General features: G+C 33.1%; 1 protein-coding gene across 5 annotated transcripts in view; it reads left to right on the forward strand.

Annotated features, from left to right (window-relative positions):
- Positions 1 to 15,290, forward strand: part of LOC111507510 (uncharacterized) — a 484,193-nt gene that overhangs the window by 458,395 nt on the left and 10,508 nt on the right. For 4 of the 5 annotated variants that reach the window (XM_074185259.1, XM_074185256.1, XM_074185258.1 and 1 more), the window contains exons 5-6: positions 268 to 489; positions 15,000 to 15,146. In XM_074185259.1, coding sequence (XP_074041360.1) covers positions 268 to 489; positions 15,000 to 15,146 — 369 coding nt within the window. The remainder of the gene's footprint in view (positions 1 to 267; positions 490 to 14,999; positions 15,147 to 15,290) is intronic. The other variant, XM_023162821.2, reaches the window with a different exon arrangement.

Consider the following 15,290-nt stretch of genomic DNA (forward strand, 5'->3'; position numbering starts at 1 on the left):
CACTTAGGTCAATATGCTCCATTCAAATTCATTTCAAAGAAATATTTGACTCGCTAGAGAATTTACCTAAAACATCATAAGTGAAATAAAACTCTTGAACTGATTTTCAGTTGAAAACTACTTCATTAAAGGTTTTTGTAGAACGAAGAACGAAGAAATATGAATCATCCTTCCTCTTATCTAAGAATCAGCTATTATTTTCCAATACCTCCTTGCTTTTCATTCAGGAAACCAACAGACACTAATGGTTTTCTCTTTTTCTTACAGTCTCCTGCCAACGATGAGAGCAATCTCATTGCTAAGAGGCACGTGAGGGTGACGAGGGAAGTGGATGACTCCGACCAAGAGGGAGCCGAATCTGCGCCTGTTCCAGAAGATTTAGCGAACATAGAAGAAGACGACCAAGATCGTAACAAGAGATTCCTACCTTTCGGAGGCGACGGTCATGCCTCTGGAGGTTCAGGGAATTTCTTGTTCGATATAATTAGGGTAAGCAATGGGTCATAGGGGTCGGACAGAGCTTAGGTGCCTAGTCTACTTTGTTCCTATTCCCTACGAAGTTATAGTTGGTGAGCAATTGAGTAGGTAGACTGAATTTCATAACTGATCATTAGTGTCTCTGTGATTGAAAATTACAAGTGGTAGTTGAAACATTCTCAGGTGACTTTTCAAATTTTTCAACTGAGAATATTTCCATCAGTTCAACGCATTTTTTACCGAATTCAAATGTCCGTTCCATACATTAATATCTTAAATACCTTCAATTTATGCAGAGAAGCATATTGAAAAAGTACAAATTATGAAATTTTCATTCAACCAATTCAGAAAATGGCTTCACTTGATTGATTAAATAATAAAGCTCCTACATATGTTTGATTGCTAATAGGTTAAAATCGGAGATGCGGTTTTTGAACTATTTTTTTGAAAGTCACACAAAATAATACTTTTGCTAGGTCAAAAACAAACATTCCGTTTCATAGTGCATGAATGAAGAATCAATGTGAGATATTTCAATAATAATATTTGGTGAAATATAGCGGTAGTTATTTCTCAAAAAATCATCTTCATTGGTCATACAGAAAGTGTTAACGTATGACCTGAATTCAACAATGTTTGCATCAAGCCACAGAACTCCCATAGTTTCAGTTCACAAACAGGTATCCATATTTTCTCCAGTTATTCAATACTTTTGTTGTTCATAAAATTCGAACTTGAACATTCCGTTACCGGTAATTCATTGTGTTTACTGGAAATTTCATCTGTAGGCATAAATTTCATGTAAGAGAAATATTATTCAATATAGGACTCCTTTTCTACCCAAAGAGGTAGATATATATCCAAGTATAGGTGTTCTTAAATATCTAAGTTAGTGCACTCAGAGGATTTAGCTTCCTGTTCAACTTCTATAGAGTTGGTTTTTGCCAAAATCCAACAGTATATATCGACACAGAAAGTTGCAGACGGTTGTCTATACCAAAATTATCAAAAGAAACGAATAAACACAAACATTAGCTGAAAAATAAATACACAGCCTTATTTTTCGAAACGTTTTTGTTTTTTCTAAAAATGACACGTCTTAGAGTTACCCAGTTCACAACCTTGGGCTCTCTTTTATATCTGACAACGTAACTTTATACTGTTGTAAATCGCAGGAGTAGCCTACCACGAGAAGGTTTAGCCCACCTACCATTCCTTTTCCTTTGAAAATTTGAAAACCCCCGATGAAAGTGTCGTTTTATATTTGGCAAACATGCTCTGTACCAACTTATACATTTTTAAAGTCATCAATTATGGATGCACTAATGTTTCCTAATGGTAGAATTTGGAAAAAACCATATGAATGTGTTTTTTTATATCTAACCAAGATGCAAAATATCAAACTTCGTGTTTACAGTATTAAAAATCACGATGGTCTAGCTTTCTTCTTTCAATATTAAAATGTAAATTAGGAAAACTCCACTTTTGATGAATAGAAATATACAAATAATATTTGATCAAATAAAGTTAAAAGAGTGTGAAAAATCAGTCTTGTTCCACTTTAAAAATAAATTGCTCACGGACTATAGCTTGAAACAAAAAGAGACCTGAAATATTTGAGAGGTTGTTATATTATATAAAATTTTTTCAAAAATCACATCATGATATGACTTTGATCGTGTATGTTGAGTTCTATCACGAATTGTATTCCTTCATTTCATTTATGAAAATATATCACGAATTAATGAGCTTTCAATAATAAATACTCTCAGAAATTCAGTTTCCATGGATAATCATTTTGCATTCCCGATGGGAAGTAAAATGCATCTGAAGCAAAGTGATTGTTTGTGGAATATATCTATTCCAGAATCAAATTTCCTGATTTTCCGCATGGATTTACCTTTTTGTTCGTTGACATTAAATTCGTAACTACAGAAATCTCATAATGAACAATGATTTTCAATCAAACTTTTGGGTCTCTTGTATCCCCTGTAGATAATTCCCAACTTTTGTAAACCTTCCCAACCTTTATACCTACTTAGATAAATTTCGATTCGCTGTTTACAACTCACTATTTGAAGTGACTGTATTGTGCAATTTTTCATTATCGCTAATTGCGTTATGTATGTCAATGGACTATGTAAATATGTGAAATTAACATTAAATCCAAGTTTTTTATTGAATCAGTTTGAATTTTACTTTCATTTTTTTATCCTAAAGGACGTGTACTGTAATATCTTTTATTATTGCATAGCGTTCAATTATGTGTAAGTACTGCAATAAATGTGTAACCACTGATTTATAGTGATTGTTATTATTTGTCTTTATCACAAGTTGAAAGAGTGAATGAAAACTGTTTCATCATGAAACAAATGAATAGAGATATTGTTTGTCATCATATTCCATTATGATTATTCAATTTATTCGCGTTGAATGTATGCTGCTAATCTTTGAAAAATTGTAAACAACTCGTGAATATTTCGAAATTGAGGTAATCAATTGGAGAATTCTACTGAAATTGTTTCGAGAGCCAATAAACCTATAACATCAGTACTAGTAATTACAATGAATGAGAGGATGTGTTAATTTAAGAAAATTTGCCATGAGTAAATCAAAGTACAGTTCATTTTTCCTTCCTAGATAATATTTCATTTGATATTACAAATTAATATATTTCCAATCATCTAATGATGAATATATCATCTTTGCGACTGCATAACACATAAAAAAAATGTATACATATTTTGATAACAATATGGTAAAATTACCTGATTAGTAGGTTTCTATAGTCCATGCCCTAATTGACCAGATTCTAGATGTTATTGAAACTCGTTTTGATCATTTCGAATAACTTCTCGCAGAATTATCCTATACTCATGTCTTATTTGTACCTTCAATTCCTCCATATTGTCCGGCTCCATCTTATAAACTCTATTCTTTTATTAAATAGTTACTACAATAAAAAGTAGTTCATTGGTACACTACATAGGCGTCTTTGTAACTACTCATTTGGCTTAGAATACTGCGGCAATAAAAATTGCAGACCTCAGGAATTGGATAGGGGTACTATCTTGCTGAAGCCAGATGTTTCTATTGGAGACTTCCTCTTCGTTATCAAGAAACAATAAATACTTTTTTTTATTCAAGAACGATATTCAGTTAAAATCGATTCATCGGAGAACAAAATGATGCCTGTGTTGGTTTAACGAAATCATCTTCAGTCAATTCCCAGAGAGTACTAATAACAAAACATGACAGATACTAAACTGGACTTTTAAAGGTAATTAACAATTATTCATCGATAGTAACTATTGAAACTCGTGAACGGTGTAGCAGTTTCTTTCAATGAGATACTTTTCAATTGTCTTTTGTATATGCAGATATTCATTGGGTCCTTAATAGAAACATCTAGCTTGTTATATAGTTTGGGTCAGAGGTATAGATAACTCTTCTCATAGAGGTTCGGTGAGGATTCGCTATCACCAACCCTCTAGCTCTAGTTGCGAATGGGTGATCTTGTTGATTTGCCCTAAATTTTTCTCTATTCTCATAAACGTAGAGACACAACAACAACAGAGGAGCTCATCCCCCAATTCAAGATTCCATAGCGCAAGTGACAGCCAATAGTTGTATAATACAGATTTAGGAGAACCTCTCTTCCACAATGATTCGACATAAATCTTAGTGCATAACAGTTCTTTCGTAGTAAATCTATATGAAGACTCCAACTGAGCTAATGATCTAGAATTATATATAGCATTTTTGTTTTTGGGTTGAATGTAACCTCTAATTGGCTATCTCCATGTATTTTGAGAGTTTTGGTGGTGTCCTGCATTGATCACTGGAATGCTCGAATCAATTAACCGCCCCCGACAAATCCACCAACACTTCCAATGTGGGTATTAGTCAGTCGCTTTCATTTCCTAGGAGGCGACCTAAATCCGGTAGAACACCCTTCCAATAGAAACTTGTGATATCTTTGTTTCGCCTCATCTCTCCAAGGATACATCCTTCGTTTAGCCAACTCTCATCCAAATAATAAATCTCGAAATTATACCGTCAAAACTTTCTTAGATAACTCTTCAGCAAATAATTGTACAATTTTTTATTGAGAGAAATTTTTTTCAGCTGAATTTCAAATCCTTCAAAGATTTCCAAAATTCGTTGAAAACATAATTTGGTCTTCTTTGAATTTTCGTAATATTTTGTACAGGCTTGGTATTTCTTCCTCATGATAAAATGGATGTATTGTTTTTTTATTGGCAAGTATGTAGTTTGCATTATCGAGCACAGCATTTCCTCCTGAAGATGATTTTGGTGATTTCAGTTTCATTTATTCTCTTATTTCTAAATTTGTATATCGATGATTTTGAAATTCCCTTTCTTTGCGAACACATTTCAACCAGAGTATCAATGGTATAGGAAGGATTTTGGTGTGGTGGTGACAACATCATATTTGTTGAGTATACTTATCTTTCCATTTATAAAAGAAGCACATTTGCTCATTCCTTTCACTGGAGAGGAAACTATAGTTACCATCATAATTCACGCACTAATAACTAACAATAATAACAATACTGATTAAGTCGCACGGGCTCTACCATTGATTCGTATTCTTCAGGTAATAAAGTACCTAGCTAAAGCACTCTCAAACAGGATCCAATCATAATTTCCTATCCAATTTTGGGTGTTCCATAAAAAAATCTAGTAATTGCAAGTGTTCCATATACTCACCATTTACATACGACAATGAAAAGTCCATTGGGATCAATTTTTAACTGGCTCAGTTATGTACGCCTATGAAACAGGTACTTGAAAATGGTTTATCACTTCACTGCTTTAGGAAAAAAGACTATAATAGATGTGTGTATTGATTTATTGCATTTTTTTTATACAAAGAAAGTCGCATTGTATAATCTGCAAAACAATAATGGGAATCAACAAATCGAAGGATAATTGAATTGAAATGAAATTGGCAGCTAGAACTGGAATCTCTAATGTTGAGTGAATCCAAAATAAGTACTTTTTCTTGACATCAAAATTGCAACACTCTTCTCGATGGTCGTTTCACTGAAGTCTACTCCATTTCCAAAAGACACCAATATGGCTGGTGAAACGCGCGTCGAGAAGAGTGTTGCAGTTCTGGTTGGTAATAGTGCTCGATTCGGATAACGTCATTTTGATAACACAAAGATTCAAACGATGCCGTATAAGGTTTCAGTGTTGGAAAAATAAAAGAAAATACTGGAAGGAATCGCGACATCAATGTTTCATATTCATTTTCGTCTTAAGTCTCATCATAAAATTATGTTTCTTAGTCTTCACTGCACGTGATGCATATATCAGACCAATAAGGAGGACGGAAGTCAAGGCAAATAAGGAGAAGTAATTGGTAATTCAACAGAACAAAAGAGATTTTTAATGTAAATAGAAAAAAATTAGCTAGGTAATTCCTAGTGGCGTAAATAAAAATGCTTTCAAGTCTATACAGGTTATTCAATGAAATTCGTTTGGGAGATTTCTTACTGAGATATATTTATAATAAAACACATTATAATCATTACTGTAAACAATTCTTTGTATTTTCTGTCAGATTGTCTTTATATTCTCAGTAAAGAAATATTGAAGAGCATTATAGTTAACTTTCAAATACTGACTATGAACTTTTGATTACCAATTCTATTATATGACATATCAGTCATTATTAGTCAAGATGTATGTGAAATTATGTATGCTTCTATAATTGAAAACATTTATTTTTCACCTTGTTATTCGATGACCTTCAGGAATCTCTCATTTATAAATATGCACGAATATTCAAGAAGAACTTGTAGCGAAGCTTTTAAAATTAATGCTGCGGTTGACCAATACTGAAATACATTTTGGCACTTTGCAAAAGAATTTCCCCCTTGACACTATTTCTCTTAACGCCCATGGACAACAACTCAGTGTTGTTGGAAATACCTGTTGACAGCGTTGAAATCGAAAGTATATCGCTTACTCTTGTGAAACCGTATCATGAATTCGATCAATGTAAAGCGCACCATACACTATACATTGTATGCTACCATTTTTCTACATATTCGATGATTATATATTTTTTAGTAAGAAACTGAGTTACTAGACTGTTTGGAACCATATATTTCTAAAAGGAATATTGTCAAGAGAATTACGAAATAACTCTATACATGATATAGTTCTATATTTTGAATGAAATTTCATAGATGAACGGTTACTGTTACAGAAACAAACGAAAACAAATCCTGATTATATGTTCTGATTTTACTTTCTGTGTTGAAGGCAAAAATGATTTCCAAGATGGAAGAGTTCAAGTAAATGTTGAAAGTACTAATTTCAAAACAGAGCAATTTGGGCAAGCAGCCATATCTAAAGAATTATTCATCCTATATGCGTGTGTTATTATAAATATTAAAAAAAGGAAGTATCAAACATTTTTTTCACAAATTAGTCATATATCTACATACTAGCAGATATTTGAGAGAGCCTACAGTTATTAGTTAATTCATCCTTTGACTTAAATTCAAGCCATTTATGAAAATTAAAAAAGAACAGTCACAATGAATTAATCTTGTACTTACCAGTGTACGAAAAATCTAAGTGAATTGGATATCGAAAAATGGAACATTAGGATAATTCAATCATTAGGAGAAAATCTTCATTTTGTATCGAATGATTTTTGGCATCCATATAATTTAGAGGCTAAATAAAAAAAAATAATGATTTTTTTCGAATCACCTATGAAACCATATTTTCAGCAAAAGTATTTCTCATACGACGCATCATTAATTTCAAACAAATATGGAGTTAATTTCCAAGTTGATCTATTAGATCAGAGGATATTCTGTACCTAGGTTATTGAAATGGGAGTTTGTGAGTTTTTAATTATCACAATTAAATTCTCATCAAACACAACGAGAAACGTATACAATAGATTCAAAATATTTCAGTAATGAACTGAAAACATACTGCCCATTTCCGCCCATTTCCTTTTAATCGAATCTGAGTATAAGTTTGGGACATTTCTATTATAATGAGGAATATGTAAAATGATAATGTTGATTGTTTCCAACCTATAAGTTCTTTGATGAATTTCAATGAAATATTGAGATAAAAGTTGGAATGCAATGAAATTCTAAGGAAGAATTTAGTCATGTTTCAGTATTATAATTTTCATCAATTTACAAAATTCATGAGCGAAATTTCAGGAATTTTCCTTATATATAAACAAGTGTAGTTTTCTCCTGACAATTCAAATATAAATAAACTTAGTTATCTGTATCAACTCATGATAATAATTATTTGAAAGTCATTTCTGTCAACTATATTCATCCATTGAAAGCACTTCTTCCTCACCAGAATGAAAATGATGTCTCTGATTTGTTCTAGTACGGAAAAAAGTGGTTTCAATAGCTTTAATCCACGCCAGAGGTTCCAAATTCTACTCATCAACTACATTTATCATCAGCAATTAATCACACGCAAAAATATGTCATGAGAATGAATAAAATGTCTACTAGTCCTTTGAAAGTTCATTCTTTAATAGTAGTTTATGGCAGGCTTCAGAAACTATGGGGTCACTACGAAGTTGTTAAAGAATTCAGTCTGCTTTCACTCTTCCACAGTCCATCATTGATTGAGTTAATGTAGCTGCAATAAACGATTTTTGAATCTACTTTTCGTTATGAATTTAATCAGGTAAACATGTAATAAACATCTTGTTGTGAATTATGACACGATATCTGATTTTCAATAGAAGTACAACGCCTTGAAAATAATGGGGACGATTTGATGATAGAAAATGGGAATATCATTCATTGTGAGAAATAAAAAATACATTAATAAAACATTTCCCCCAATGTTTTGATCTGGAAAGAATGCTTTTCGAGATTGGCAGTATCTTTCATTATCAAACATTCATGTAGTTATTCAAGTAACCCTTCAGTGTGACTGAAGATTGTATCGAGGGGAGATACATACGTACAAGAACCATGCTGAAATTTTTCGAGTAGATCACCTGCAGACCGGTTTCGAGTTATTTCCTCTCACCAGTGCAGGATAGATCCGACCCAATTATCAAAGTGCCTGGGACTCGAATAATTTCAACACGGCGCAACTGCATGTATTAACCTTCGTCTACAAGAAAAATTGTCAACTAGTGACAGCTCCATCTTGAGAACAAAGCCCCAAGTGGGGAAGACAGATCCCATGTACCGACCAATACTCTAACAGGAGTCAAACCGTGTCTGAAGACTCTGAAGACTGTATCGAAGTGAGATATATTCGTACTAGGTAGTTGTAGCTATTTGGGTAGGTAGTGTAGTTCTAGGAATTACATTGACTCTCAAATTAGTGTGTAATATCAATTTCCCGCTTTCGTTTGATTGATACTGCTCGAGGCAGAACCTCAAGGCTGTCGAAAATTCCTTATGGAAATACGATTGCTGGTGATATTTGAATCTTCAATCCAGATAGCATCTTCGGGTCATGCTTGTGAATATTCCAAAAAATTATATTTCATATCAATAATGGTGCGAGCAACTAATCTATAGTTTAGAAGATTGGAGTATGTGCTGAATTTAAGGTATTTTCTTAAACAAGAAAATAAACCCAATATTTCATAAGACAGGTTGAAACGCTTATAAAACGCTAGTGCAAACTGTCAGATGCATTCTTTGAGAATGATAATAGGTACTCCATGAAATACAGATGTTTGTGAATATTGAGCTGTTTCAGAATTGTAATATTCGACATTGTATATTGTACAATGGAAATAGCATTCATGATTGATTGCTGAGTAAAGATTCAGAAGACTAGCATGAACATCAATATAATGAGATATTTAAATAAATCAATATTCTTGCATTTCTTACTTCGCGTTTTTTGAAATGTTGCTCGTTTAAAAATAAAACTTATCCCATAAAGGCCACCAATTAACGAATTATCTCCACTGCATGAGAGATTTCTTTCATAGAGCAAATACTATTCACCAATAAGAGAGAAGTTCAATATCCACCCCTCAGTTGGTGTAACAAAGGGACTTCTCGCGTATATTTGTTGACGTCAACCATAAAAGCTATTTTGAAAGGAGCTCTTCAAGTATTCAATAGGGTGCCAAAAAATTCATGAGCAAAATGGGTTCAGATACTAAGAAATGTGACAATATCTCCAATATTTATCATATGACATAATTCGTCTCAAAAAGTCAGTTCGATGATATTTCTTCGTGAAATAATTTCAATAAATACAGCGTGACTCACGGTCGATGGTAGGTTAGACGTTTCTGGAAGACGCAAAGCATGATTTTTATGAGAATTTCATCTGTCATTTCCTAACCTATTTTCAACAATGCGGCGTTGCCACTTCAATCAAAAAGTTCTAGCAACTTTATTTTTTAAAATGGAACACCCCCTATATTAATACATTTTTGGAATCGCTCTGGAATTTTAATACTTTTTTGTTAATGATGTCTTATACCTATATCTATCTGTTTGCGAGATAAAAAATAAATTGTGCTAAATATGGTCCAAAACATAGCCTTAATTGAAATTAAGTACATCAGTACTCTCAATTCATGAAAAGTTGATATTTTTTTATGATAGTTTGGAGAAACTCGAAATATTCAAATAACACCAAGAATTCGACTCCATATCATACAGGGCGTGCTAAAATTACTATTATTTCCATTGTGTATAAAAGTAGTCAAAAGTTCATTTTTCCAAATGAAACTGCCTGTATATTACTCGGTAAATTGAAAGATGGTGAAAAATGCTTCGAGATGATATATCATGTCCCTATACTTAAATCGTCAAGTTTCCTCAATTAAGTCGCTTCTTCTAGAAACATTTTTTTTTTGAGAATTTGGATTTAAGTAGCAGTAGAATTATCAAGCTCATAGCAGTTCGGTTACTTTTATAAGTAATTTACAAACAGTTATCGACGGTGTTTCGAATCATTTTCCAAAATGAATGCAAATATCGATTATTCAAACGAAGTTCTTATGGAATTATTTTTTATACACATGAACAGAGGGATAAAATTACTGTCAGAACGTGTAGAAAATTCAACCTAATGTATCCTGAATTAACACCAATGAACGAGAGGAAGTTTGTAAAGTTACAAAATAATTTCCTTAACTATGGCTCAAAGTTTCCAGGGAACATCTATACCAAAAATCTGTTATTTCTAGGTAGAAAGTAAGATTTTGTGGGCTAAAACATGTGAAAGTACAGACAATAACAGAATAGGATGATTCACAATAACAAAATTGTAAACAAAATATCACATTTTCACAATAAATGCTGAAAATGTAACACTTTGAAATGTTTTTTTGTACGCGACTTGTGGTTGCTTTTTCAATTTCCTGGGGATCCAGATCTTCAATACTCCGCACTATTCGCCGTCGCAATTCTTCTTTGGTAGGCACTGGAGTACTGTATACCCTTTCTTTTAAAACATCTCATAAAAAAAGTCAAGTGGCGTGAGATCGGGTGATCTCGGTGGCCAATTCCACGGCCCTAAACGCCTAAATCAATGATCGTCGAAGAGTTCGTTAAGTTTCCTGGAAACTTCCTGGGTGGAATGAGCTGGCGCTCCGTCCAGTTGAAACCACGAATTCCTATATTCCTCTAAAGGCAAATTTTCAAGAAAATCGGTTACAGTCGTCTTTAATATTTGGAGATATCTCTCTGCATTCAGTGTGTCTTCATAAATAAAAAAGCTAATTTTATTGTTCTTCAGAATACAGAAAACATGCAGGTAAAATTTTTCTTTAGAACCCATTTCTTTTGTAACATGAGGATTATGATCAGCCCAAAAATGATTATTCTTTCTATTGAAAATACCATCTCTCGTAAATTTTGATTCGTCGCACCAAATTATTTTTGACAAAAATTCCCGATCTTCCTGTGTATGAATTAATAGGGATTCACAAAAATGCATTCTACGTTCGAAGTCTTCTGCTTTTAGAGGTTGAACTTTGGTAAATTTATACGGATGCATTCCGTGATTTTTCAAAATTCGTTGTACTGAAGCATGTGATACACCTAAATCTTTTTCTGCACTGCGAATGGAAGCTTCTGGATATACATAAAAATATGCCAAAACTTTAACAGTATTGTCCTCATTTGAAATAACAGGTTTTGGTAATGTTGAAGGCGCTTTTAACATGGAGCCATAGTTAAGAAAATTATTTTGTAATCTTACAAACTTCCTCTCGTTCATTGGTGTTAATTCAGGATACATTTGGTTGAATTTTCTACAAGTTCTGGCAATGATTCGATCACACTGTCCGTGTATAATAAATAATTTCATAAGAACTTCGTTTGAATAATCAATATTTGCATTCATTTTTGGCGATTTTTTGAAACACCGTCAATAACCATTTATTAATTACTTATAAAAGTCACCAAACTGTCATAAGCTTGATATTTCCACGGCTACCTAGAGATCAAATTCTTTAAAAATTATTTTCTGTACAACTGTTAATGAAAATCTCTTTGATAGAAACACTTCAATCAGAACACCTACCAAAAAATCATTTAGAAAAGTTCACACATGCAGTTCGTGCTATTGGTAATATTAAATCCCTGTGAAGTTACTGACGATGACGAAGTAGTAATCAGTCCAACTGTAGAAAGTCCTTCATGACTAACCAATAATCCTCCTAAAAATAACATGAGTTGGAGTATGTAGTTAAAACATATGCCTTGTAATCCAAAGATCGTTTGTTCAAATCCCATGGATCCTATAATTTTTGTATTATCAGCAGTAACGTTATACAAAAAAAATTGTATGATACATTTGTAGAAGTGATTTTATTTTGCTTGTGAGTTTGCTCCACTTACTGACGCTCGTTTTGCAATAATCCCCACTCACAAAATAAAATGCCACTTTCAACACTTGTAGGTAAAACTTGAATAACTATTTTTCCACAAAAACGGCTTTATTAAGAAAACTTGACGATTTAGGTATAGGGATATGATATATCATCTTGAAGCATTTTTCACCATCTTTCAATTTTTCGAGTAACATACAGGGGGTTTCATTTGAAAAATTGAACTTTTGACTACTTTTATGCACAATGGAAATAATAGTAATTTTAGCACGCCCTGTATGATATGGAGTCGATTTCTTGGTGTTATTAGAATATTTCGAGTTTGTCCAAACTATCATCAAAATATCAACTTTTCATGAATTGAGAACACTGATGAACTTAATTTCAATTAAGGCTATGTTTTGGAACATATTTAGCACAATTAATTTTTTATCCCGGAAACAAATAGAGATAGGTATAGGACATTATTAACAAAAAAGTATTAAAATACTGGAGCGATTCCAAAAATGTATTAATATACGGGGTGTTACAATTAAAAAAATATAATTGCTAGGACTTTGATAGAAGTGGCAACGCCGCAATGCTGAAAATATTTTAGATCGATAGAACAGGTAAGAAAATGTGAGAGGTGAAATTTTCAGAAAAATCATGCTTTGCGTTTTCCAGAAACCTCTAACCTACCATCGACCGTGAGTCACGCTGTATACATAGCGCAAGTTACTTCTGTTTCGAATAACTAATGAAAGAAAAATGTTCTTACTGCAAATATCACAAGTCACTGTCTAATTGGACTCTTCAGTCGTTTATATTATGCAGTAACTTTTCAGGTAACCGTTTTTTGAACTCCCGCAGATTCTTTATTAATTTACCCTGGTTCATTACCCTGATTGTGGAAGGTTGTAGAAGCATTGCTCTTTCTACAAAAACGTCTTTTAGAGAATGAAAACTTCTTCATTTGTTCACAAATATTCGATAGGTTATCATCCTATCTTATATTATTCATATGAAATGAAGTATATTTTTGAAAACGAAAAGTTTTATTGATATTCTTATCTTTCAGTGAATGAATTCAGAAAAAAACTGTTGCAGTTCAAAAAAACTTTTGCAATTCGAAAAAACTGTTACCGTTGGAGAAAATCGGCAGTTCTGTAGTTGGAGTACCTATTTGTGTTAGATTTGTTCTACGACAGAAATTAAACCTTCTATATTTAAAATTTCTGTTACTTTTTGATATTTGTCAACATACAAATCATTTTCCTATATATCTACCAACAGGTTCGCATTAGGACTTCACAATTATACGTTTGTTATTCATTTCTGTCGCTTTTCGATGCTCTTGGTGTTGTTCCTTGTTCCATCAGATGTATCCCTGCTTTTCTAGGTTTTCTCTTTCGGTGTTAGGCATCGCACTTTGGAAGTAAGACCTCGTTGATCTTTAGTTTGCACAAGTTTTGACTTTTGAGTATTTTGTTCTATATGGGAGTCACAGCTGGTTAACGGGAAAATGACAGTTTTGTTGGGTTCATCTTTTGGCCTTAATGTTTTGTGAATTTCAATCATCCAATCATTGTTTCGGACAGAGGTTCAGACCCTGCTCATTTTCTGATGTTTCCAAAATTGTCGAGTACGAAACTAGGTGGGTAATTTGACACATTCTAAGAGAAAAAAGTTATGTGGGAGTGTTGGTTATCGCACGTTGGAAGAGAAGACCACGTTGATTTCCTTATCAAGTTAACAATTTTGAAGGGTTTTTTTGGGGAATTATAGCTGGTTATCGAAAAAAATCAAGATTGAATATAATTCACTTCATATGTTCTCACTCGATGTCCATACCAATTTGCTTTGTTCCACTTTTTTTCTATTCTCTGTTCTTATGCATGAGACATATTTGATTTCAAGTAATTGTCTTCTCCATCTTATCGCTCAATTACTATCAAGTTTCTGTTCATATGACTGAGTTACTTTTTGTACTGTTCTTTACCTTTCACCAAGTTGAGCATGAACTGTATTACTCAGCTGATATTCAGGTGATGCCATCTTGTTTGGTAGAATGTATTTCTTTCAGATAGACTCATTTTATGGCGATATAACATTTCTGCCTATGAGTGAGGTGAAATATGTTACTTGCTGGTTATCATCATCATCAAAATCTAATCAGAATCACATTTTCCATTATACAATTTTACTTCTCCCATTGAATAGTGGTTTATCCGATAATACTGTCAACAATACATGTCAGTTTTGACATGAAAGGTTTTGCTACGACCCAAAACGTCGTCTAGTTGTCGGTTCACAGTCGAAGCTGCAGAGAAAAACAGAAAGAGATATTTCACGTGGCGGTTAATATTGAAGCTCCGCTTTGCAACAGACGGCCGTAGACATCCAAGTTAATCTATACAATAATCTTGGTTTCAATTTTCTGTAGGTTTTTCAAACACATTTTCACAAACGGAGGCGTCATCAAAAAGAAAGTTTCCAGTTTATTGGCATTTATTCAAGATTCACAGAAAAAATATACTTTCGAGTATCATCATGTATACACATAAGTTTGTAATGATAATGAGCAAAAAATATATCTACTTATCATGATTAGTGGTCATTTTATGTCACGGAATTTCTTTCCGATGAAAATGTATCTTCTTTTGAATAAACATAGCAAAGCTTTTAGAACACAGCTGATCGTGCTGCTCGCACGGCAGGTACCGTCTACCGAATGGTCGCAGGCACTGAAAACTTTGGCAAAGGCTTATTTGCAGGAGCATTACAATCTCAGACACCAGACAATGCTGCAGCGCCATCTTCACCAGCTGCGCAGGTATCACGTCAAACCCTTTCATATATTTTGTAACAATTTGTACATAGAACAAATGAGGTGGGACCAAGTTGGGGGAAGATGTCAAAAATTCTCGAAGCTCCAACTGCAGCCCGTTGTTAAGGGTTCTTTTCAATCCCAAAATAT

Source organism: Leptinotarsa decemlineata, unplaced genomic scaffold (assembly GCF_025532065.1).
Source record: "Leptinotarsa decemlineata unplaced genomic scaffold, Ldec_3_MD MMD2_tig00026369_RagTag_RagTag, whole genome shotgun sequence".
NCBI classification, from domain to species: Eukaryota; Metazoa; Arthropoda; class Insecta; order Coleoptera; family Chrysomelidae; genus Leptinotarsa; species Leptinotarsa decemlineata.